The sequence below is a fragment of the Callionymus lyra genome, chromosome 9 (genome assembly GCF_982586985.1).
Source record: "Callionymus lyra chromosome 9, fCalLyr1.hap1.1, whole genome shotgun sequence".
Lineage (NCBI taxonomy): Eukaryota > Metazoa > Chordata > Actinopteri > Syngnathiformes > Callionymidae > Callionymus > Callionymus lyra.
In genome coordinates, this window is record NC_141826.1 from 17,349,500 (window position 1) to 17,375,503 (window position 26,004).

Here is a 26,004-nt window from a genome sequence, read left to right on the forward strand (position 1 = left end):
TCAAAAGTGTGATGTAAGACACAGATCTCCCTCCTTAACAGCAACACAAAAGAAAAAAAAAGCATTATTGTGTTAAATACCTTAAATATGTATCAGGATTTTTCTTTAAACAGTCTTAGGTTTACTATACTTTACTTTACTCTGATTATTCGAATCCCAGTAACGTTTAACAAATGTATTTAACTCTCCTGAATACACAATTCAATTGACGGAAACTAATAATTGATTTATAGGCACATTTGTCACTTGTGTGTATCAAATGGAATATATATATGTACAATAAAAGTCCAGAGAAAGATAAATAAACTAAACGAAAAAAGGAGTTTGAGCCCTTTTATTGTACTAATATATGATAGAAATGCTTAATACAAAGCTTAGGACAAAAAAAAAAGAATTAAAATGCAAAAACAAGAAAAGTAACATAGTACTAGAACCATAATAATAGGGTGTGTACTGAGGCTAGTGACAAAAAGCGAGACAGTGTGGCGACGGCTTACTTTCTGATTTAAAATTCTTTACTATATTATTTTATACTTACATCTATTAAGTATCCTTCAATGAAAAAAATAAACAAAAGTGGAAAATATAATAAATAAAATAAAATGTGTTTTTAATTCATTAAAAAAAAAAACCTAAATAAAAAGAGAAATACTCCAGAGATATTCCTTCATCAAATGTCATTGAGATATACTGTATAAACCTGTACAAAAACAAAAATGACTCCAAAATGTAGTTTCACTCTTCATACCTCACAATGACCGCAAAATATTTTTGAAAGGATCGCATGAGGCCCCTGGGCCGCACTTAAAACGAACAGCCTTGACTCTGCATTTGCACGTTTGCATTCCAACTTCTACTTGTGTATTTGCAAAGAACATTTAAAAACAGTTGAAGAAAAAAAACATATCACTTTGCAGCGGATAGTATATTTGAGCTCAATGGACAGTTTTTTTACAGAGTTTTTACATTTTTTCAACAATTATAATTTCCCAGAAAATGAGACGCATGTCTAACTTAAACCCACCATAAAATCATAATTTATCCCCCATGATGCATTGCAACAGTCGACCCTCTGCCGAAGATTTCGTCAGAAAATATGTTTTTCCCATCAAACACTTTTGATTTCCATGGCAACAAAGACCCTCTACTTTATAGCTAATGCTAATGCTAACAACACTCATTCATGGATGTTTAATCCAATTTCATGGTTTATCAACTTGTTGATGAAAATATTTGTAAGTAAATAAGTAAACAGACCTGAGAGCGACCAAGGATTATAACAAAAGCTCCAGAGCTTAAACATTATTATATTATATACATTATTTTGATTTGCGCACCGGGACATAAATCTAGATTTAAAAAGAACAACAAATAAAAAGACTTTAAATGGGTTGACCGTCAAGTATGTGCGTGTAATTGGTGCAGTGGGTCATGGTGAGATGTGGACCGACAGCTCGACACAGCAGAGCTCCTGCTCCGGGCGAGACTTGCATAAAGAGTCTGCGGTGCGAAGCCGCTCACACTCTTCTCCAGTCAGAGAGCAAACGCCGTTTACGCACATTTGTCTCCGCCGTCCTCCACCCCATCGTGTCGAAAATGTCGGACGACCAGGCCGTGAATTTGACCAGAAATCATACAGATCTTCACTAACATGTTGAATAAAACCGGTGGAACCAGCAGAGAAAAAAGGAGTTAAAAATACCAGAGAGTGGAGGATGTTCTCCTGCTGGTGGAGCTAATTATATGGATGAGGTCAGTTTTGTGTTTACATGTCGTTGTCTCTCTCTCTCACGTCTACTACGCAACAAGCCCGGGGCACAGATGGCTCGTATGTAGGAAGCCTCGCACTTCCTCGTGTTGACATATGTTGTCTTTTCCAGAGCAGGCGGATGAACCTGTTCAAACAGGCTCGACTCGCACCGGGTCAGGAGTTTAGTGTCCTCAGACCGAGAGGATCGGTGAAGGGATTCAAACCCACAACTCTTTGCTGTCAGGGTTTAATGAAAACAGTAATAATATCATCAACTAATCACATACTGTTATCATAGACTTGGGTAAATATGCAGTTCTTACCAAGTTTATAACACTATGGGCTTAGTTTAGTGGATACTTGATCTAGTACATTTCCCTGGAAAACAACATAGCATCGGAAAAAAAACAGGATAAAAAATAGAATTAAAAATAAATACATTGGCTGAAAAAAACAATATTGGATTTCAAAATAAATATATTGGCTGACAAAATAGATTTTGGATTTTAAAATAAATATATTGCTGACAAAAATAATATTGGATTTTAAAGTAAATATATTGCTGACAAAATAATATTGGATTTTAAAGTAAATATATTAGCTGACAAAAATAATATTGGGATTGAAAATGAATATATTGGTTAACAAAAATAATATTAGATTTTAAAATAAATATATCGGCTGACAAACGAAATTTTGAATTTTTAAATAAATATATTGCTGACAAAAATAATATTGGATTTTAAAGTAAATATATTAGCTGACAAAAATAATATTGGGATTGAAAATGAATATATTGGTTGACAAAATTAATATTGGATTTTAAAATAAATATATCGGCTGAAAAAAATTATAATATTGTTTTTTTATTTAGAGTTTTTTTTTTTAAATAAATTTAATTAAATAATTTCTATGTTTAAATTTTAAATTCCAATAATAAAGACGTAGAAGCACTGCCGCGTCAATTGTTCATTTTGGATTCCAAAGCTAAATAAATAAATAATTTAGCTTTCAATATACAAATTATCGAAAAAATAATAATGTAATTAAATGTAATTAAATTAAAAAATAATAATGTAAATAAATGTCATTTTATGATTAAAAAGGAAAATACCCTTTTAATTAAAAAAAATACAATTTAAAATATTTTAAATGTTAAATTCAATGATTTAATATTCAGATTAAACTTTTATTCTCCATAAAAACTGCTATAATAAAAAAAAATGTGTCAGTTTGTACTTTTTCAATTCTTCAAGAACTTAACAGCATTTTTAGCATCCGTATAATTTCAAAAGTACCCACTTGGTTCTTGATAAAACCTTAATGATATCCATTCCTAGTTGTGAATAGAAGAAAAAAAAATACACAAAAGTTTTATTTAAATAACAGGTTTTCACTAAATAGTATTTTTCTTAATGAAGTAAAATTAACATTTTTCTACCATGTCCACATGTCTAACACCACATTCTCTCTTTGTGACCTGGTCATGTGACCGAGTACGTCTCAGTGAGTTATAGTCGCAGTGAGTTATAGTTGCAGTGTTACTTTCCTACAGACTCTCACCATATCTTGCTTTCCAGCAGCTCCTTTTTTGGTACAATTTAAACTGGTCGGGCAACAAATGCATCTTCCTGCAAGTTTGTTTTCATCTACTATCATACACTATTGAAAACAAAACACTTCTAAACAACCAAATGTTTTAATCCTTGTGGTATCTCAGGGTCAAGGTGACCCGATGGCCAAAAAGACAAATGTATTTGTGGTATCCCTGGTGTTGTCTGAGGGTCAAGGTCAATTCAGGCCTTCGGGTCACCTTGACCCTGAGATAACACAAGGGTTAAATGCTCAAACAATACAATAACATTACAATCATTTTCATTGTTATCGTTTAATTCAAGTAATACATCAACGTGTGAGTTTGATTGACCAGAACCTACATTTGTAATTCAAATACATTTGAAAGATTCATATTTATTCATTTGATGTCTTCACGTTTGCCACACAGAAGAGCTGGAGGACACTTTTTGGGGGGCGAGTCTGAAGACCTGGTCCTCGGGGGAAACAATGAATGGACGGACATGCTAAGCCTTCTCTTCGTGGATCCACCATCATCTCGTCCGTGTCACTGACTCTCGGTCTGAAAAGTCCATCTCTGGGCGTGAAGCAGGAGGTCGGACGGCGACACGTGAGCGCCAGCGTCGCCCTCTCACCCGCCCCGCTTAGTTCTGGATGAGGTTCTTGGCACCGTTGGCGGTGGCGGCGGCGTCGTCGTGGCGCAGCTGGGAATCCCAACGACACGTACACATATGCGGGGTATGGGACGACACTCACACACACACACACACACACACACACACAACTTAAAATGCAGGTCTGTACATTCCTAATGACTCCAGTGGCATGGAAACACCACAAAGTTGAACACATCTGCCTCTGCTTTCGTTACATGTCAACACAAATACTCGTTTTAAAAGAGGATCTCAGATTGAGGGGGGAGGATGGGGGAGGAGAGGGGGAGGGAGGGGAGAGGGGGGAGGAGGGCGGGGGGTTATTAAGCAAAAACCATCTGTTTTCTGTCGTGACATAATACATCTGTTGTCGGAAACGCAAGATGTAACAACAATCATCACCTCTTTTCATTGAAGATGTATAGTTTTGTAGGTAGTCCATTGATAGGGGTGATGATGTTGGTGGATGACATGGTGACTGAGAGTCAATACAAGGAGGTGATGGAGAGAAGACGATACCAAGGTTGTCGTTGAGAGTGACTGGAAACGTCAGAAGGTAAAAGTTCAGGTGGCTTAAAGAGGGTTTTTTTCCTGATGAGACTGAGAAAATTAAGAGTTTGAAGAGTGGAAGGATAATCAAGATAAGTTAGGGAAGATAAAATGTTACTCGACATGAACCTGTTTGATGGAACTTGTTAAACAATAGATGGAATCATTTTTTCATTCAAAATGTACTGCTTTTTATTTATTACCCGGTCTTTTTATTTGTTTTTTCATCGTTTGAATTGTATACGTTTATTTATTTTCAAAATATTTTATATACTGTATATATTACATTTTTTATATTTAATATTTTAAATATTTTCTCGTATATTATTCTACTTTTGTTTTTTTATTTTATCTTTTGTACAAATAAAAACTAAAATTTCTATTTACATGCAATGTAAAAAAAAATGTTGTCAATATAAACTCAGTCAATAAAGCTGTGTTTGATTTAGTTTCAATTCGAATATTTATTGTTTTTATTTCAGAAATAAATACGATTTTTCAGATTTTTCTCTATGTACACTTTGCTGAATTTATATTGTGGTGAACATGAAGTCACTACAGGTTGTAGTATGAGTAAAATACAACAGATATTTAGTTATATTTAATTGACATTAAAAGTTAATCACACGTTTCACATCTTTCGTATGTTTATTTATTAATTCGTAGTCAAATAATTGCTTCACGTAATAGTTCTTGTCCCTAATATTTATCTTTTTACATCTTCAATCTTTTTTTAAAATTAAAATCTGCTTAAATAGCTGTTAAATCTAAATGTTTACTTCAGTATCTTCCTATAAAGACTGAAAAATATTCCGTTTCTACTCAGTCTTTGCGAATGAGTCACCCTCCGGCGAAGGCGACATCCTGTTTGTTATGGTCTTATTGTGCTCAAGTTCAGGAGCGACGTTAGCTTCAACGTTTGTCACCGGCAGAACAAAAATCCTTTTTAAAATATTAAATATTCAGTGTTTCGCGGCATCCATTATTCAGGCGCATCCATTTAAGGCGACGACCGCGGTCAGGTCGGAGCGCCGTTCTGCTGAGCGGGAGGTAAACTCAGGGACGAGCTGAGTGTTTCTCTTTATTTTATCCTTTCACTTCCTGTCTTTTTTTGGAGCGTGCACTCTGCTCCCGGAGCTGGCGAGTGTGTCCGTAACCACGGCTCTGTGCGTTAATGTCCCCGTAGGCCGGCGCTCAGACCCTGGCCCATCTCCCGGCGTCCATCTTTTATGCACACACACACTCACACACACACACACACACACACACACACACACACACACACACACACACACACACACACACCAACACTGGACAAGCATATTCTCACTCTGTCATTGAAGTGATAGACTGAATTAAGTTTTTAATTGAATTTAGATACATCTTCATATTTGCTGACAATCATTACACAATATATTTACATGTCTTTATGAAATATTACAATTGGAATTTACATAAACTTTATACAAAATATGCCTGACTTCAATGCCTGGATATCGCGGGTTCCTTGTTACTGTGTTTCAGGAGAACCAAACAATTGACCCAAAATTCACAGGTGTCTGGAAGTGCTTTAGTTTCAGCAAGTAGGTGCTTTAAGAGTCTGTTAAAAAGAAATAAAAGAGAGAAAAGTCCCAAAAGTACATCGTCAGCAAAATTGTGAATGCTGTTTTTTTTTCTTTTCCGTTTTCCTCAGTTAAATTGCTTTTTTTCGTTGACTTGGATGAACATTTGATCTTGAATTCAACTGCAAAAACAACAACAGAGACCCATTTAAATAGAGTAAATTCATAATATTTACACATAATGTGAGTATTGGTTTATAAAAATGAATCTTTTCTTCTTCTTTAAATATGATTTATGTTTATCTACAGTTCTCAGAACAGAAACCTAACCACGATGAAACATACTTCTATCATTCATTTCTACTGGTAATGATTGTGGATTGCCATATTTATGCAGCAACATGTGGTTGCGATGAAAACGGGGGGCTGTCGAGGGGAGGGGGGCGGGAAGGGGGCCCTAAGACTGGATGTATCTACCAGCGGGTCGGTGCACACGTTTAAAGCCATTCTCCACCTCTAAAGCTCTTCGCACGATGGCAGCGGAAAAGTCAAATATTCCTCTTTTAAAAAAATAACACGTGGTGATTCTGTCACAGCGAGAAAAGAAGAACGTAAAGCGCCGGAGTCCAAACCGTCGTCCGATGAAAGGTCATGTCCAATAGCCCCCCCCCCCATTCCCAACCCCCCCTCCCCCCTTCCTCCTCCACTTCCCCCGCAGGAGTGTCCAGAGAGTAGAGCGCCCCCTTCGGGGTCCGTAGGGTAGTCATCCGGCAGGCGCTCGAGCCCGAAAGCGGCGAAATGGTTACTGCTTGCTGTTTGGCTAGATATCATAGGTTTTGACTATAGAACCAAAGAAACGCTCCATCGTGGCGATGAACTCAAAGGTAAGCATGCTCGTCAAAGGATGTTCTTGATATACAGTAATTATAGGAAAATAGACTATAAGGATGACTCCTTGAAAATCATTTATAAAGCTTTCCTGGATGCAGACAGCTCGGCTACGAAGTAAATACTAAACAAAACAAAGTCTTAAAGTATATGCAAACACAAGCATAAATATTTGATCCACAGAGAGTAAGCTACGAATGACAAAGATTAGTGATATATTGAAATTCTGGAACAGGCACCGTTTTTTTGTCTTTTTAAAACTCTTCTTTTTTTTTCTTTTTTTTCCTTTTTTTTTTCTCGAGTGTCTGTCCGTGGTAATAAGGTGTAGACCAGATCCTGAAAGAGTCATCGCTGACTGAAGTGTTGGGTGCAGCTGCAGTCCATCCGAAAAGTCTCGCCATCGCGTCTCTCCAAACCAGCTCGGAAAAGTTGGTGCAACTGTTTCGTCTCCCACGTGATTTCTCTCTCTCTCCCAAATCCTCCCCCCTTTTCTTCTTCCTCCTCCTCCTCCTCCTCCCCCGTGATTAACGCTGCGGGATGAGCCACCACACACCTTCCGGGGGGGTTTTAATGGACGTAGTAGAGCCAGTAGACCACGTTGAAGAAGGAGAAGACGGTGGGGAAGATCATCCTGGACCACTTATCGATAGAGTTCACGTCGGACAGGTCCGGAATGTTTACCTTGAGCTGGGAGGCCCGTCTCCGTAGGCGCGACTTCTTCTGGGCGTGGCGCTCCAGGGCGCTGTGGCCATAGTTCTGGCGGGCCATGGCTGCCCGGCGGTACTGCAGCGTCGAGCTGTCGTAGGCCAGCATGGTGTTGCGCGGGTCCCCGGGCGCCCCCAGACCTCGGGACAGGTCGCCGGCGCCGCCCATCTCGTTCTTCATCTCCAGGGTGCTGAACAGGATGTTGTCGTCGGGGGTCATCTGTGTGAGGGCGCAGGTAAGATGAGAAGAGACTGCCAGGAGGAGGCGGCTCCAGTCACAGTCAACACGACTCGTGAGGCGGTTCATGGGTGATGCAGATGAGTCAGAGTGGGTTAAGTTAACGAAAGTTTAAAACACACGTACGTTGTGGCCGTTAAACCTTTAGTCCGACCAACACCTTTGGAGATGGATTTTTTAAACTGCAGTATTTAATTTTCTGATTGATCAAATAGCTCCAATGAACTAACCATTTTATTTTGTATCTATTATTGTAATAACCTTAAATACAACTCTCTTAACCCTTGTGTTATCACAGGGTCAAGGTGACCCGAGCGCCCAATAAAAATGTGTTTGTGGTATTCCTTGTGTTGCCTCATTTGTTTTTGGGTCACTTTGACCCTGAGATAACACAAGCCTTAAGTTCAGTTTTTCTTTGTGAAAATAGTTTGAGTAAATATTGATATTGCAGTTTATTTTATTATGAAATGTTATCTTTTTTTTCCCCCTTTGTTTACTTACTCTGTATTTTTTTAGATTTTGGCTCAATATATAAAGAAACCCCTGAGGAAATTGAATCTCCCACCCCTGATCTAAACACTTTTATGTTAGAATTATTTTTGCTTATTTAAACAACACTAAATGTATATTCATAGAAGACACTTGTAACAGGTGAACTCATAATAGGAAAAGCACCAACGTACAAACATTTCAATATAATTCAATTAGAAAATCTCAATTTATTTTAGTCTTAACTATTTCAGTTATTGTTTTCAAAAGTAGTTTAATGTTTATTTTGGACAATATTGTTGTGGTTTTTTGTAATTAAATGATACGCTTGTTTTTTATATTCAAGTCTTCTTGTTGCCTGATCCCTGGATAACCAAGGCTTCTCAAAAATATCTTTAAATATCTTCTCATTCATCCCATGTTTGCACTGTTTTTTGGCACTTCATTGTTTATTTTTTGCATTTTCCATCCATCCTGAGTGCACAAAATTAATATTCCTTAAGAATTACTAAAAATAGATAGGATGATGTGTACATTGTCAATATATACTTGCGATAAAAGCTTCTAAAAATCTAAAAATCATTATTTGGCCCCTTTGTTACCTTATTGATCAAAAATGTACAACAATTTTTTTTAAATAAAAAGTGCAATGTTCTTGCTCATGTGTTATAAATAAATTAAATAGCAGGTATTTAGTTTATTGGTAGACATGGTATTATGGTTAAAAAAAACAAGGTTTTTAAAAACCTTTTTAAAGTAAAGATTTAGCTTTTTAGTGATTGAATAAAAAGTTAAATGTTTAAAAACCAAGTGGAATGTTTTAGTTTTTATTAATTCAATAAATAAATGTACATAAATAGTTTAAAAGAACCTGCCTTATAAATTGTAATTTTGCTTGATTCATTTCAATGTAGCATTAAAGATACTTAAAATCAACAAGTATTACGTAAGATTGTTAAAGATAATTCAATGTTCATTAATGGATTTTCTTTTTAATCTTATAGCAAAATAAAAAGCTTACGACGCTATCGTCAAAGTCAAACGGCCACAAAGTACACAAAGCAATATTGTGTGAGTAAACTAGCTCTGAGTGACAACACAAGCACAGACTATGACGTAAACATTCCTGGGAGAGCGACTCCGACAGCTAATCGTCATGGAGAAATATCTTCATTGTCATCCCAGAATTTCAACCGCTGTGTGTTAAAATTCTGTTGATTCACAAGACAAACTGAAGAAATAAAAAAAGGAACTCAAAGGTCAAAATAAATGTGACAGGAGAAGGTTGAGAGAAAATAGCGAGGACTTTGCAAAGATGGAAGGCTAAGAAGGTTCAGGGCAGGTCAGGAGAGACGTTGTGGGGGAAAAGTGAGCGGATCAACATTTCTTCATCCATAGCCTGACTTCTGAGGAGAACGCCCCTGCAATCCTATCCCCATAAAAATAAAGCTTTTATTCCCTTTATTTTTTCATTTTTTAAACTACGTTCAAAGCTTTAACCATTCATGGCGATCCATTTGACTAATCTATGATTTTGTTTGACAGAAAATAATCAAGAGAAGAAATAGTTTCTCCTCCTTTTTCTCTTGTTTGGTCAATTAAATGTTTGGTTTCATACTAGATGTGAAGAAATCAGACTGGCGAGCCATGTGTGTCAGGAAAATGCATGAAGAGCAAAACCAAGAGAGGGAAAAGAAAACACAATGGTGGGAGTGATGGTCGAAAGGTTGCCTTAAAGATCTATAGAAAATCAAAGAAATGCACAAAAACTACAGCATTTTCCTCTGATCTGGTGTTGATTCAGATTTATGACAGTTTTGACTTTCAAAACCTCCAGTACCTTATTTCTTTGCTCGCCTAGTCCTAATGCGGCATCGTCCACAAAGATGGGATCCCACATCGAGTCATACGCGTCAATTTCCCTCTGTTTCATTCTGGCATACAGAGCATCATCTCTCTGAACTACATTTCCCACCAGCCACTGCAAGCATACAAAATTAGCACCGTTACTTGGGGGAAATCGTAGCTTGCCACACTCAGAAGGAAAGGCTGTTTTCGTAATTTTTGATGTTGCTGTTGCTCCGGCTAACTCAAGCAGCTGAATAAAATGTAGAGGGCGCCGCAGCCTGTGAGGTTTTCGGACCCCGTAGCCCCCTTGGTTTTTTGTAGAGACACAGAAATATGCCGACAAAACAAAAGCAGGTGATTCACTCCATTCAATTACCGCTGAAGAATTAGTGAGTTGTCGTTTCTTCAATTTCATTCAGCTGTCGTTGATATAAACCACATAAAAATGGATGGCTAGCAAAGAGAGATGTTAAAAAAGACATTTGGTCACAGCATTACATTTTTTTCCTCCAGAGCAAAAAAGAAGTCATTGCTGACACAGAAACAATCACACACGTTAAGAGGATGGACAGAACGGAAGAGGGGGGCTCAGCTGCAACAGTACCTTGTTGGGGTCTGGTCTCAGCTTCTCATTATTGGCCGTGGCGGCTTTCTCGGCCGCCTTCTTCTGTCTCTGAGGACCCTGGCCGAAGAAGATGTAGTTGACGAAGGCGTACTCCAGCAGGGCCAGGAAGACAAACACAAAGCAGCCCATCAGGTACATGTCTATAGCCTTCACATAGGGGATCTTTGGCAGCGTCTCCCGCAAGTGGGTGTTGATGGTGGTCATGGTCAGCACCGTGGTGATTCCTGGAAGTCCACAGAGTCACACCATCAGAGAGGAGAGGAGAGTTGTTACCATGTGTTGACCGTGCTCTTCTGAATTCTAAAAAAAACAGTCTCAAAATAGAACATTTTCACCTGAAAGGGGTCGAACCCTGAATGAATAATGCATCTTCACTATATGGTGCTCTTCTTCTCTCACTTCCCTTTTAGCACGATGCGTTCAAGTGTGTCTGGTGAGTGACCACTACTACCTTTTTATAGTTGACAAGTCCATTATGTGGCGTGTTGTAGCTCCGTGGAAGTGTGTCAGTTCCATGAGAACATTGCATGGTTGAATTTAATATTTCAAATTGTTTTACTTTTTTTTTTTTAAATAAATGAATCCAATAACTATAATATTAAAAGGTTTCATTTGATTTTCTTTTAATAACATAAATACAAAAAAGAAGAATATTTTCCAAATTAATTAACCCTTGTGGTTTCTCTGGGTCAAGGTGAACAACACAAGGGATACTACAAGCACATTTGTTTTGGGGCATTTGGGATACATTGACCCTGAGATAACACAAGGATTAGTATTACATTACCACCATGATTGGCTAGTAAGTAGCTCGGTCCTCTTTTGGCACTTTTATTCCAATATCTTTATATTGTATTTAAAAAGCTAAAAATATTGAAGTTAAAAATGTAGTTTTGAGTTATTGGTATTTGCTGAAACATATATAGATATATAACTGTATAGCAACTGAGGAGAGCTTTCAAAATGATTTGGTGTCAAATATTGGAATGAAAAAATGTGAATATTGAAAAGTTGAATGTGTTTTTATCGTGTATTTAATCCAATATTTCCATATTGAAAGTAAGTAACAGTTATTTGTAAATGTTGAATTGAATAATAACATTTTTAGAATGAATGACACATATAGTTTCATATTAAAATACCAATAATTAAAGTAAATAACTTCTAAATACAATATTTAAATACAATATGCCTTTTTAAATTCAATGTAAGAATCTGGTGTATTAGCGCCAACTGAAAAATCTGAATTTAAAAGGCTACAAATGTAAAAATATTGAATTAAGAACATTTATTTTGAAATGTATGGAATTAGAATATGAAACTCTATGTGTAAAAAAAAGGAATTGGGAAAATATTAGATTTTTAAAAATGAAATACAAACCTTTATAAATATACAAATGATTTAATCTAAGGATTCCCGGAAAAATGATTTTAATTTTAAAAACTTTAGATGTTAAATTCAACCATTGAAAATTCCGATGGCACTGCTGTATATCCACGTGTGTTTACTGACATTGTAATGTAAAGCTTTGCTATCTGGGCTCACCTGTGTGTGCTACACATGTGCTCAGTGCTGTGTAGATTAATCCTCCTCGTGCACAATATGCATTTGCTCAAATTCACACGTATCATAAGAACCCTGGAGACAAAGCTCAACCCCTCGTCGGCTCCGACTTCGCGTTTGAACAGACGCTGGGAGATCCGCTTGAAAACTGACATGCATGCGTACGACAAACATGTCCTATAATGTCCCTACGAGATCCTGGCTAGCATAGCTATTAGCTAGTAAACATTCAGGAAGTCATCAGGCATGATGAGCCAAAAAAAGCTTTGAAAGACAGACGGACGATGGAGAGAAAGACGGCTTCAAGGTCGAGCCGCGTCGCTTCTCTGGCTGCGTGAGTCATGCATATAGTCATGTCTGAACAACAACAGACATTTATCTCCGCAGCCTATCACAAGCTGCGATCACTCACATGCTTAGAGCAAACAACAGAAGCAAAGGCTCATGACAGACGATCCCGACAACGTAAAAGAGGCTGGAGGACGCTAAAGTGGCCGTGTTTATAGCGCGCTGTCATTTCGCTCTGGGTTGTTTATCCGCGGGTCATTGCTCAGCAGAGACGAGGCGATCCTACCCAGGGCCACTCTGGCAGCCGAGGCATCATAGTTGATCCAAAAGGAGACCCAGGAGAGGATGGTAATCAGGATGGAAGGCATATATGTCTGCAGGATGAAATAACCAATGTTTCTCTTCAGTTTAAAGCTGAGAGAAAGGCGAGGGTAGGAACCTGAAGGAGAAATGTGATAGAAATAAATGTGTGTCATTGACAAGAACCTTCTTTTTTTCTTCTTCTTCTTCTTGTTGTTGTCACAGAGAAACAATTGCTTATGATCCGGGCACGATGGAAAACATATTTACCTGTGGAGAAGACCACATTCTTGGAGATGAGTTTATAATCGACAATAGAAAACTGTGGCAGCTCTATTCTGTCGACACCAGACACTGCTCCGTCTCCGCCGCGCCAGTAAAACTCAATATCGTCCGTGGTGTAACCATCTGCAGGGGAGAGAGAAAGAGTCGCCGCTTGTAATCGAATCCAAAGGCTGGTGTCAACTTTTATATGGATTCAGAGCTTCATCGGAAACACCTTGGAAAAGTCTTTATTAGGGGAGTGTATTGAGAACCAGGCGATACCATACACATCACGATACAGGGGCCACCGTATGATTATTACTATAGTAACGAGGATATATTTGTAGTATTGTCGAGTACTTGACTCTGGTGTTGCAGAATTTACAGACCAAATGACTCTTGACGAAGTCGTAACTGCTTTAATTTATTTTGAAACTAAAATATCTCCAAACACCAGCTTTGAAAAGCTGCTGGAGTCGACTGTATCCTCTTGTCCTCAGTCATCGCCGGGATCTCATTGTTCCTATTGCTACTGAGGAGGTAATGAATGCTCTCTAGTGGACGAGAGGTTAATTGCAACCGAAAAATGAACAAATGCCTTTAAAATTGTCATGGAAACATGAATATATATAGATATAGATATATCTATATATACACATATACATGGAGTGAGAGAGAGAGAGAGAAATACAATAAATTATCGACATGTAATCAAAATATAAACCATAAAGGAAATATCATAAAAAATACATTTTGATTGCAAATAAATGAAATTAAATCATTTAATAATAATCATAATAATTGTTATGTTGAATATCGATATGGTATTGTGAGAGAAAAAAACATTGCGATGCTTAAGTTTATCGACAATCTCTAGGGTTTATTCAAGGGGTTTTAAACTTGCGACCCATGGGCCATTTGCAGGCCCATGACATGATATTCTGCGGCCCTCCAATTTTCATGAGTGCAGGCTAAATAAAGGGACTCCGTTTTCATTCAACGTCAGATGGTCAAGGAACAAGTTCACCAAATGTTTTCACTTACATAGCCATGATTACATAGTTAAGATGGATCAAAATATCAAATTTAAGGTGTTTGAACATCTTTTGTTAAAAGTCAATATCTTAATAAGAATCTTTATATTTCAGTCATTTCTGTGAAATTTGAATTCAAGTTGATCAGCATGGCTCCTTCGTTCCATCTGATAATATAAGAATATTATATAGTAGTAGTAGTAGTAATATAATATAGTTGACAAAAGTTAAGATGCAACTATGTGAACAACATGATTTTATGAGTAAATCTAACAAACCAAAACAGATTTCCCTGAAACACAAAGATTACAGGTTGTCTCTGTTTAGAGATCAGACTAAAGATCTACAAAAGGACTTCCTCCTGACTCTGGAATAAGAAGTCCTGTGTTTCATCTGTCAGTTAAAGATGGAAAACACCCTCTCGCTTGTTTCTGTACTTTGTACTTTGTCTGCCTTATATTCAAAATAAAGGCAGTGACCTACTCAGACAGCATGAATTATTAAACTCGGTGGGTCTTTCTTTTTTAAATGAACAAACGTCTTTGTTCCTGCGATGATGGGATTGAAAGTGAAGGTTGACGTAATATTTGGTTGGTGTTGAGATGAAAAAAGAAACGTCACTGGGTTGTTTTTTTCTCCTTTGGATATTATTAGCTAGTACATGAAGGGTTTTTGTCTGCGTCTGCCATCCTTCCTGTCTCTCTGCCAGGGACATGCAGACATGAATGAACTTTACCAAAACATTCCCAAGCTGGAGTGGAAATCTTTTCATCTAGATCCGAGATAGGTGGATGGAAGGGAAAGGTTTTTGTCACGATAACAGGAGTATTGAGGGGAAAAAACACAGCTCAGAGGTTTAAAAAAAAATGTAGGTTAAATTAAAGCAACCCTAAAACTATGGAAGTATAAACGTACCAACAGATTATTTAATGGTTGAATTTCAACAATAGAAACTTTTAATTTTTTGACATGAATGTTGTAGGGTTTCTTTTAAACATTAAAAAAATATATATGTATAGATCAACCATTTATATATTAAAATGGTGAACATGTTTAATGATATAATTGAATTAGAAAATTTGAATTTGGTACAAAAGAATGGTTGTATTGGTATATTCTTAATTTAAAAATACTTCTACAAAAGTCAGTGCTTGAAAATAAATGTAAATAAAATTATTTAGGTTAAATCCAACCATTCAACATCTTGATGGCATAGATATATTTCGATACAACATGTATTATATATCATTCAAAAACAAATGAAAATGTTAATATAACTAATTTGTTTTATATTTGTTACTTTAAATGTTATTCTGTACAAATGGAACAGAGGGGATTTTTAGTCCCTTTCTGGACGAAAAAAAAACTAATATTTGATAATGATTGAAATAAACAAAAACAGTTTCTGCAGCCATTAGTATGATCCAAGATTATTTCTGATACAAATAATTTGTTAGACTTTCCAAATATTTATGGCATCAGCTATTTTCTCCGATTCAATTCTCCACACAAATAGATCCAAATAATAAATACACAACAATACTGTTTTAATACGCAACAGTACTTTTAAAATATATATACATATATTTTTTCTAAGTTTGCGTTGACCGAGGATGAGAGGATACAGTTGACTCCAGCAGCTTTTAAAATTGATGTTTTGGTTTTAAAATGAATGAAATCAGTTACGACTTCGTCAAGAGTCATGTGGTCTGTTTTATCTGAAGCACCAGAGTCAAGTACTCGACAATACTACAAATATATCTTATCCCAATATGTCGTATCGTTTGCCCCCTGTATCCTTATACGTATCACAAGTTCTTTTCCAATTCAATTACATCATCGAACAAATTCACAAGACCACAAGTTAGTCAATAGTTTTCTGAATCATAAAAGCTATTTCTGATCAGGCACAATCACACAAACACTTTGAGCAACTGTGTGGGAAACTTCTCTCCTTCTACAGCGGCTGATGTTCATCCATAAATCAATACACGTGTTGTTGGACATTTCAAGATCAGGGCTTCCGTCTGTACGCACATAGCTGTAGTGTTCCGTTCAAATCAATTATTGCTCAGCATGGGAGACCACTGGCCTCAGCCACAGCTGCCGATCCATCAAGGGATCGCGGGTTTCAACTCTTGTGTTTGTTAAAAATGCATCAAGTTTATCAAGGGAAGTGGGAATTCTCTGGGCTCATTAGTCTGAATAAAATAGCGGGGATGAGCCGTGAAGCCAAGCCAACGTTAAAAACCAGTTGCCAGTTAATCCATAGAAGAGCAGATCCTGCCTGGTGATCAAAAACTGGAGCCGTGAGTGTAAGTGTGAGTCTAAGTGTGTGTGATGAAGAGATAAAAAGAGATGGAAGAAAATAGGAGCGGATGAGTCTGTGTACAGAGGAGAGATGAGAAGTGGATGATGAGCAGAAAGAGAGAGAGAGAGGGCGGTTCTGACCCACTCTTGCTTGAACGTACTGGCAGGAGTGATATAAACCCAAAGAGAGATTGATCCCGGTGTTGTCTCCGGGCCCACGATTCCCGGACTCTTTGTCAACCGAACCAACATGGCGGCGAGTCTGACGTCACAACAATCCGGGAGTTGAATTAATTACTGGGGGGATGTTATCAGCCGGAGAGCCATTTGTGATGTCTTGATTCGTATCTGCTGATATCCCATCAGCTTCTCTCAGCATTTTTTCTTCACCAGCCCAGTCTTATCAACCTGCCTTCCTACCTCGGCCCGGGCCCCGACAGACTGTTTTTTCCCAGCCTCCGGATTTTTAGCGCCGCATGTGTACGTGGGATCTGTTTAAAATCTACGTCTAACGTGTGGGAGTGAGAGCCGGTTGTCAGGGACGACGGTACTTACAGCTTTCAATCTCCAGAGTGCAGTTCTGCTCGTCCAGAGGGTACCGGCGCAGGTCCATCATGCAGGCTGCGGTCGTGGTGATCCTTAAAAAAAAAACGGACAGAAAAAAAAATGAGTCTTTAGTTTGATGGAGTTTTTGGGAGGAAAAAAAAAAAGTTTAGTGCTCGTCATTTATATTCCAAATGCAGCTCTAGCAGAAACCTCAAGATATACTTCTTTAATAACTCTGCCGGTGACCTTCTTAGAAGGTGAACCTCAATAAAAGCTGCGAGAAACACTGTAATTCCAAAGTTAATTATCTTTCGAGACTGTCTGTTCGTATAAACTCTGTGGCAGTGGGCGACGACCGCCCTGTCCGTGGACCGGTACCGGTCCAAGAGGCATCTGTTACAGGGCCACACAGAAAGAAAAATATTGTCATATAATGTCAAATATGTTTTGTTTTTGAAAAAAAAGAAAAAGATTGTATTATCAACATTAACATTAGTTAATGACTCTTGACGCGTAAAGATGCTTGTTTCAGTCGAGTAAACTCAAAAAGTAAACGCGTAAATTAGTGAAAACTAGTGAAAAAACAAACTATATGATTTGTTTATCTGACAGGTAGTCTGTGAATATCACGCTTAAATTAAACTGGGCCGAGGTAAAAAAAAAGGTTATGGAGTATACATTAGGATTAATTCATTCTTTCTCTAATTAAAAGTATCTATATGTGTCATTATTTACTGTGTTAGTGTTGAAAAAATACCTGTATATGAGTAAAACCTACTTTAATGAGCTGTGGCATGGGGATTGTTGACGCTGTAGCCATTAGCTCCACAGTTAGACATGGAATCTTTCACTATTAAGCAAGACAGATAGGAAAAATGGGCACAATACTACAAAGAGGGATTAGTACTTTAGATTTTAATTTAAGAAGTTAATGATTTGAACGATTTTTAGTCTTTGGTGTCTTTTAAAATCCATCTGCGTCACAAAGATAGTTAAAAATTTACATCAAAAAATAAGTAATATATAACCATTACACTTAAATATCTTGATTTTGTTTTGTCACAATAACATATTGTTATTCAACAGGACTTTATCAATTTTTAATTTATTGTTTTTATTAAATATTCTATATATTTTAAATCATCATTGCTCTTTTTGGGTTTATATTTTTATATTTTATAAAATTAGATTTTTTTTTAAATTCAATAAAATATTCAAAGCATTTGTTCATTTTCGTACAACAAGTACACAACCAGCTGCTGGATGGCAGCAGTCACAATATCCCCCACTGCTTACGGAACAATTAAATCATGCAAGATCCTGGTTTTGACTGAGGACGAGAGGATACAGTCAACCCCAGCAGCGTTTAAAGCTGATGTTTGGACATATTTTGGTTTAAAAACAAATGAAAGCTGTAACGAGAGTCATGTGGTCTGTAAATTCTGCAACACCAGAGTCAAGTACTCGACAATACTACAAATATATCCTTGTTCCTACAGCATCGTAATATATCGTATAGTTGCTCCTGTATCTGATCACAAGATACTAGCCAAAAAACACCTGTAGTAAATACACAATATTTACATAAATTGTTATAATGATGACACAACCTGGTGGTTAAAGATCATTGAGGCAATTTTAAAAATCATCCCTTTCATAACAAAATCATGATCATTTCAAAGGAAAAGCGGGTTCAACCGCTGGGCACATCTGTAGAATCGTCATCATCTCAGCTCATTTCCTGCTAAACGAACGACAAAGTTGGCCAGAGAGGAGACGGACTGGCACCGGGCCGTGAAGTTCCACCCTAGGCCTTTTAAAAGACTGGATCCTCAATGAAGCTTGAGTTACTGGTGAGACACACACACACACTCACACACACACACACACACACACACACACACACACATGCGGGCATTGAGATGTAACGTGATTGTCTCATGCCACCGTTAATAATAACAGCAGCCAGTGAGAGATTTCCCAGTATAGGTCGAAGCATGAATGTGGGTTTCCCTTGTCCTGATGGTTTAGCGTCACATGATCAACCACAGCAGACCAGGAAGTAGTTCTCGAACTACTAAAATGAAATATATCAACATCCTATTTTAACGTTTACCGTAGATCATGTTGTAGAGAACCAGCACAGAAAGACTGTGTGTAAATCAGCTAAATAACATTAGATTATATATTAAATATAAAACATTGTGTCCCTGGTTATAATCAAATCTGCCTTTTTCATGAGAATGTTTGAAAATAGAATTGCATATTTCTATTTACATTTGAATGAGATAAGAGCAATAATAATCAATAATAATCCTTCTAAAAAAATTTAGCAACAGTTAAAAGAGAAATGAATGTGTCTCTTAAATAGATAGAGAATTTTCACCCGTTCTAGTAGAATAACTCACATTTCTCTGATCCTTAAAACTCTTCACCGTCTTCCAGTTTCTTTCAGGATCAATTTTAAAATTCTGGTTCTTAATTTCAGATCTATTCATGGTCAGGCTCCTCCTTACATCACTGATCTGATGTCAGCCTTACACCCCAGCTCGGGCTCTGAGGTCTGTGGATCAGAATCTACTGATGGTTCCTGAACACACTTCAGGACTAGAGGAGAGAAATCCTTCCAGGCTGTTGCTCCTAATCTTTGGAACGATCTTCCTCTTCCTCTGTGTTTGATGATCTACTGACTCCTTCAAGAAACATCTTAAGACATTTTAATTCGTCCTTTCCCCTGATTTTCTGGAACTCCTGCTTTTGTCTTATGTGTCTTCGCCTTTTAAAGCATGTATTTTAACTGTATATTGTTTTTGATTGTTAAGACGCTTTGTGACCCTGGTCTAGAAAGGAGTTTTACAAGTAACTATTACTTACTTACTTACATATTCTATTGTATCATCAGTATGTGTCTTTTTGTACAAAACTCTCTTTTCATTGACATATTGACATTAGAAAATTATCTTAAACCCCGCCCACTAAAAACACACTTTCTTTTTTTCTGGAAATTGAATCTTGTTTAACATAACCTGCTAACCACTCTACTGTGATTGGTCAAATATCGAGGTTTGTCACCACGCGTCAATTCCAGAAGTCTCCAACTCAAAGGGACTCGTTGTATAAACAAAGGGGGCGTTATTACAGCTGGCTGGAGGAGGAGTGAAGCCATTGTTACGTCATAATGGAGTAAGCTCTTGTAACTTATCGTTCGCCCAGATTTCAGACGGGGGAGAACTTTATAAAGTACTAACTTGAAAACATGGTCATGATGAGGAACTTCCCGGTGATGACTGAGGACGAGAGGATACAGTCGACTCCAGCAGCTTTTAAAGCTGATATTTGGAGATATTTTGGTTTCAAATCAAACAAAAGCAGTTACGACATCGTCAAGAGTTATTTGATCTGTAAATTTTGCAACACCAGAGTCAAGTACTCGGACAATAATACAAATATATCCTCGTTATTACAGTATCACTATATATCGTACCGTTGACCCTGTATCGTGAAACGTATCGTATCGACAGATTCTTGCCGATACACACCTCTAATGAAGGCTTAGTCTCCTTCAAAGTAATAATTCTAACCAGGCAACGACACACTTGGACAATGGATCGTCTCAACCATCATACATCGCGAAGCTTCATCACAACGACACAGTTGTCTCGCTGAGGCCGTCGTCTTTAATAATTAAGAGCAGAGGTTTATTTGAAAATCCTTCCACATCAGATGTGCTTCTCCCCAGGGACCAGCCTGGCAAATGTGGGATTTATTTTTCCTTTTTTCTTTCTTTCCCTTTTTTCGAGATGTAGCGCCACATCCTTTCTCTCCCCGAATCGCCGCCTTCTTTCTCTCCTGGTTCCTTACGTAAGCGGCAGCTAGCAAGGCCGCAGTGCACCGGGGGATTGTCTTCTGTCTGTCCTACTTTACTCATTAATGGCCAAAAACTTGGTGGAAATCAATGCTCGCAGGCCCGGTCAGTCATCGCCCGACATCATGGCCGCTAATAAATCCACGCGCTAGCAGAGGAAGCACACGGGAGAAGAGAAAAACGAGGGCGAAATGGCAGGGGTAAAAATACCAGCCTATTTATAGCCCACCTACATCATCAGCAGAAGCATTTTTTTTTTTTTTGTCTGAGGAGAGACTCTGCATCAGTGATCAAGAGCTGCTTCTGCATCCCCTCGCCTCGCGAGTACGTCCAACACAACCACTCTGAAGGAGGAGAGACAGATGGGGGTTTCTTTGCTCCAGTGTTTGTCTCTCTTCCTCCTCCTCCTCTTCTTGGTCTTTGCTGCAGTGGATCTTTTGCAGCAGAGATCATGAAGCACAGGCCTGTTTGCTTTTTCATCACCACACACACAAAAAAAAAAGGGCCCGGTCCATCTCTCCATCCAACCCGATCACACAGATTCAAACACGCTACATTTGCTTGGCGTCTGAATTAATAGGACATGGAGTTCTAAAAAAAAAAAAAAAGGCTGTTTCTCTCCTCCCTGGGTGTTTGTGCATGCGTGAATGTGTCTGTACTTCCCCTAAAGCAGCCGTTGCACCTTTATTCCAAATGACCTTGTTTAGGGGCAAACAAAACCAGCAAACATCCTGAGAAAAAATCTCATTCCAAGGTGGTCGAAGGCATTTTAATCTCAATAAACACTGTTTACTCTGTAAGAAACGCTTCATTTAGATGGAGAATCTAGTAGAGGTGTTAAGCAAGAATCTTAGATACGATACGTATCACGATACGATATATTGTGATACTTCTGGAACATCGCAATGTTTGTAGTATTGTCGAGTACTTGAATCTGGTGTTGCAGAATTTACAGATCACATGACTCTTGACAAAGTCATAACTGCTTTCATTTGTTTTGAAACCAAAATATGTCCAATCATCAGCTTTAAAAACTGCTGAAGTCGACTGTATCCTCTTGTCCTCAGTCATCGACGGGATCTTTCTTTAGCTGCGAAAGACGTAATGAGCGGCCGGAATTTGAATTGCAACACAAAATTGAATCAAAGCATATTTGCACGTTAATTGTAAATCATCATAAAGGAATTATTTCATTTCATACACACTTAATTGAAATACAAACCATAAAATAACTAACGCCATCCAGCGGCCGGGATTTGAATTATAACACAAATATGACGCAGTAAATATTTGCGTTTTAATTGCAAATAAGAAATTGAATTATCGTATTTTACAAACTTTATTGAAATAAAAACCACAAAATAATTATTATTTGAAAGCAAATACTGTATGTATATACATTAGTTTTTTTAATCTTTCTATAAATAAATGGATGCAGTGCTGTTGAATACCATGACAGAAAACATCGAGATATATGTCAGTGTATCAATATTTTCCCACACCCTTAGAATCTACCTCCATTTTGAAAAGAGTGCCTGTGTCGAGTTGAGAAAACATGGCATGCAGGATCATTTGCCTCCTCACAGACTCTGCCAAAATTCAAAATGTCTGCAGACTCCTTACAAAAAAAAGGACCTTTGCATGTGACCAAACGTGCCTCGTGAACATGACACCACCTGAATTTGAATTTAAAGACCCGTATGAACATCACAGCGTCGGAGGCAGAGCACTTTGAAGGCGATGCTAAGCTCGTATTGGCAGCACTGACAGGAGAGAGGAGGGGAGAAAAAAAAAAGGCAGAATCAAATCCTTCTTTCTCCACTCAGCAGCTTTCTCCTTCTGGCCATGCGATGTCATCTATTGAGCTGCAGAGAGGAACACTCCTCGTCATGACAAAACGTCGTCACTCTCCAATAGCACAAAGATATGTCCGCTCACAAAGGAAGCCAGAACGTTCCGTGAGTAAGGAGGGTCGGCGGCAGGTTGAAGGGATTCTTAATGTGTTCACCATTTTATTTTTAACACTGATTCTAGATGACAAATGCTGATCTTCATTTATTTTCTGAAGCTTATTGTCACTGAAAACTGTGTGAGTAAATTGGGAATGTGTATACATTTTTTTCTGTGAGGTTATTCAATAAAACTCCTTTTTTAAATTTGTGTTTTTAACTCCCTCCGCGCACATCTGGGTTGCATTTTTGTTATAATGATTATTATTATTTGTATTTATTTTATTTATTATTGTTTTTGTTATTAAACATAATCTAGTTAAAACCTTTTTTTGTTTTCTGCCTAAAATGTCAAAGTAGTAATAGTAAATAGTAGTAAAAGTAATATCAATGAATAATTTATTATTGTATGTAAAATGTAAGTAAGTTCGTAAGTTATTTGTATTTATATAGCGCTTTTCCAGACCAGGGTCACAAAGCGCTTAAACAATCAAAACAATACTCACTAAAATATATATTTTAGATAAAGATAAAACTGAGAACAACACAGGAGTTCCAGAAAATCAAGGAAAAGCCTGAACAAATAAAAATGTCTTAAGATGTATTCATTATAATTAACTAGTTCTAATAAAGTCAATTAACATCATACACGATTTATTATTCAAGCATTTAATATATATTTTGTTCATTTAATTTCTACCATTATTTGTTGTAGATTATTATCATTATTATTTTGTAAATGAAATACATCTTATGTATTGTCAACTTATAATGTGAATCTAGGTCACACATTTAATAACGCTTATTTACTTTTTAATTGTAAACTATGACTTTTCTTTGTGTTACCATCTACCAAGCTGTAGTGAACTATAAATAATAAATAATTGAAGGATAAACTTCATTATCATTGGGGAAATTTGAATCGTCTCAGCAGAACACAAAACAAAAAACAGGATTTTTTGTTATTGAATATGAAGAATCCATTTAGAATCTTAGAATGTATAATTATTTTATGATGTTTTTTTTTAAGGAATTTGGAATTAACCCATCTTTAAAATATGTTTTTGAACAGATAAATACAGATAAAGCATTTTCTGTGTCACAATAAAAGCATGTGATTAGGATGTGTTTTACATTTGGATGTCTATTTGTTGTGCTTAAATAGTGTTGCAGAGTTCAGCCATCTTGTCCACCTCCACCATGATGCTGCCGTCTCTACAGGTATGTGTCAGCACACTCTTAGCATTCAGGGACTGACCTGGATGACTCCTGCTTGCATCTGAGCTTCGCAGCACTAAACCAACCTTACATGTAAAAATGAAGGCCAAATAACAAAAGAAAAAAAAACAGTAGATCCACGCAGCAACGTCACGTCCAAAGCATCACTAATACTCTGGCAGTGGTGCAAAGTACAGTACATTTCGGGGTCGAGTCCCGCACTCTTCACAGCTGATATGAAACTGGTGCAGTGCAGATACTTTAATTTTTTAAACATTCTTTGCGCAAGAAGAGCGTCTCTATCGAGAGAGAGATTATAAAACAAAACGCTGCAACATACTAAACTAACAACAATTCCATTTCCTAAGATCGATACGACCTGAGAACGTTCCCACCAGTAACAGAGCAGAGGAGGTGATGGATCTGAGACACACAGCGTTGATCAATGGTATGAACTAATCTGTGCGAATGCAGATCCAAGGTCTGTATCGAACTGCCACGTTATCGATTATGGATAATAATTACAACTCGCTCAACAGACCCCTAAATAAAACCCTATTATTTCCCGGGATTTAATCTCATAATTACGATGCAGGAAAGGTAATTGGCTTACCTGAGTCCATAAAGAACAGTGCCGTCCGGGTGGAGACGAATCATCCTGTTTTTGACGGTGACGCCGTGGACGAAGGACTTCTTGTCGTTGAGGAAGTAGGTGTCCGGGACCCACAGCTGGTCGGCCACTCGGTTGTCCAGCGTCAGGTTGTAGGCGATCTCGGAGTAGGAAAGACGCTTGTCCCGCCACGCTTGCTGGAAGTACATGGTCAATGTGTAGTCCTGTGGAAGACAAGAGAACACAGGTTTGCAATGAGAATCTAGTTCTACGAGTCATTTATTCACTTATAATTATATTTCTTATTTTCTTTTTTTAACTCATGGTCAAAACAACAAATAGATAAAGAAGATCGCTGCTGGGCACAAGGGGTGTGTATTGAAGAATCTGGCGATACAGTACATATGGCAATACAGGGGCAACAATACGATATATTGTGATACTGTAGTAACAAGAATATATTTGTAGTATCGTCGAGTACTTGACTCTGGTGTTACAGACCACATGACTTTTTCTAAAGTCGTAACTGCCTTAATTAGTTTTGAAACAAAAACATGTCAAAACATCAGCTTTAAAAGCTGCTGGAGTCGACTGCATCCTCTCGTCCTCAGTCAACGTCAGGATCTTTAGGTATTTCATTGCTCCTTAAGCTGCAGAGGCCGTAATAACTGCTGCCTTCTAGTTTAAGTGAAAAATAAAAATGAACAAACGCAGTGATTATTTGCATTTGAATTGTAAATAAAAATATTGAATAATTTATTTTTACACAGACTTTATTGAAATATAAACCATAAAAAAAACACAATGAATATATAATGTGATTTGAAAAATAAAACTTGATATCGTGGTGTTGAATATTGATTCACTAACGCAACTTATATTTTCTCACGCCCTTACTGGACTGAATAAATAACGCTGCTGGATATTATTGTTTTATTCATAATCTTGTACTTGCACTTTTAGCTATATACTAAAAAACATCCACTCCTCAAAATTATATTCCAATGATATCTTACACTTACGTATTGATTTGAAAATATCTATGTAACTCTGTAGCCAATAATTAATTTAAAATGAACAGCTCCCAAATATATGTAACGACCATAATAACTTAAACATAATATTGAAATACTATCTAAACCAATTGTACTTCTAGATATAAAGTTTTGGAAAAT

General features: G+C 37.3%; 1 protein-coding gene across 2 annotated transcripts in view; it reads right to left on the bottom strand.

The window, feature by feature from the left end:
* Positions 1 to 6,832: 6,832 nt before the first annotated feature.
* gabrb2a (gamma-aminobutyric acid type A receptor subunit beta2a) overlaps positions 6,833 to 26,004 on the bottom strand; it is a 37,643-nt gene continuing 18,471 nt past the window's right edge. Inside the window, exons 4-10 of one of the 2 annotated variants that reach the window (XM_087799017.1) lie at positions 24,833 to 25,053; positions 17,197 to 17,279; positions 13,304 to 13,441; positions 13,020 to 13,172; positions 10,861 to 11,105; positions 10,249 to 10,389; positions 6,833 to 7,901 (exon numbers count right to left, since the gene is read on the bottom strand). In XM_087799017.1, coding sequence (XP_087655143.1) covers positions 7,545 to 7,901; positions 10,249 to 10,389; positions 10,861 to 11,105; positions 13,020 to 13,172; positions 13,304 to 13,441; positions 17,197 to 17,279; positions 24,833 to 25,053 — 1,338 coding nt within the window. In that variant the 3' untranslated portion in view covers positions 6,833 to 7,544. The remainder of the gene's footprint in view (positions 7,902 to 10,248; positions 10,390 to 10,860; positions 11,106 to 13,019; positions 13,173 to 13,303; positions 13,442 to 17,196; positions 17,280 to 24,832; positions 25,054 to 26,004) is intronic. The other variant, XM_087799018.1, reaches the window with a different exon arrangement.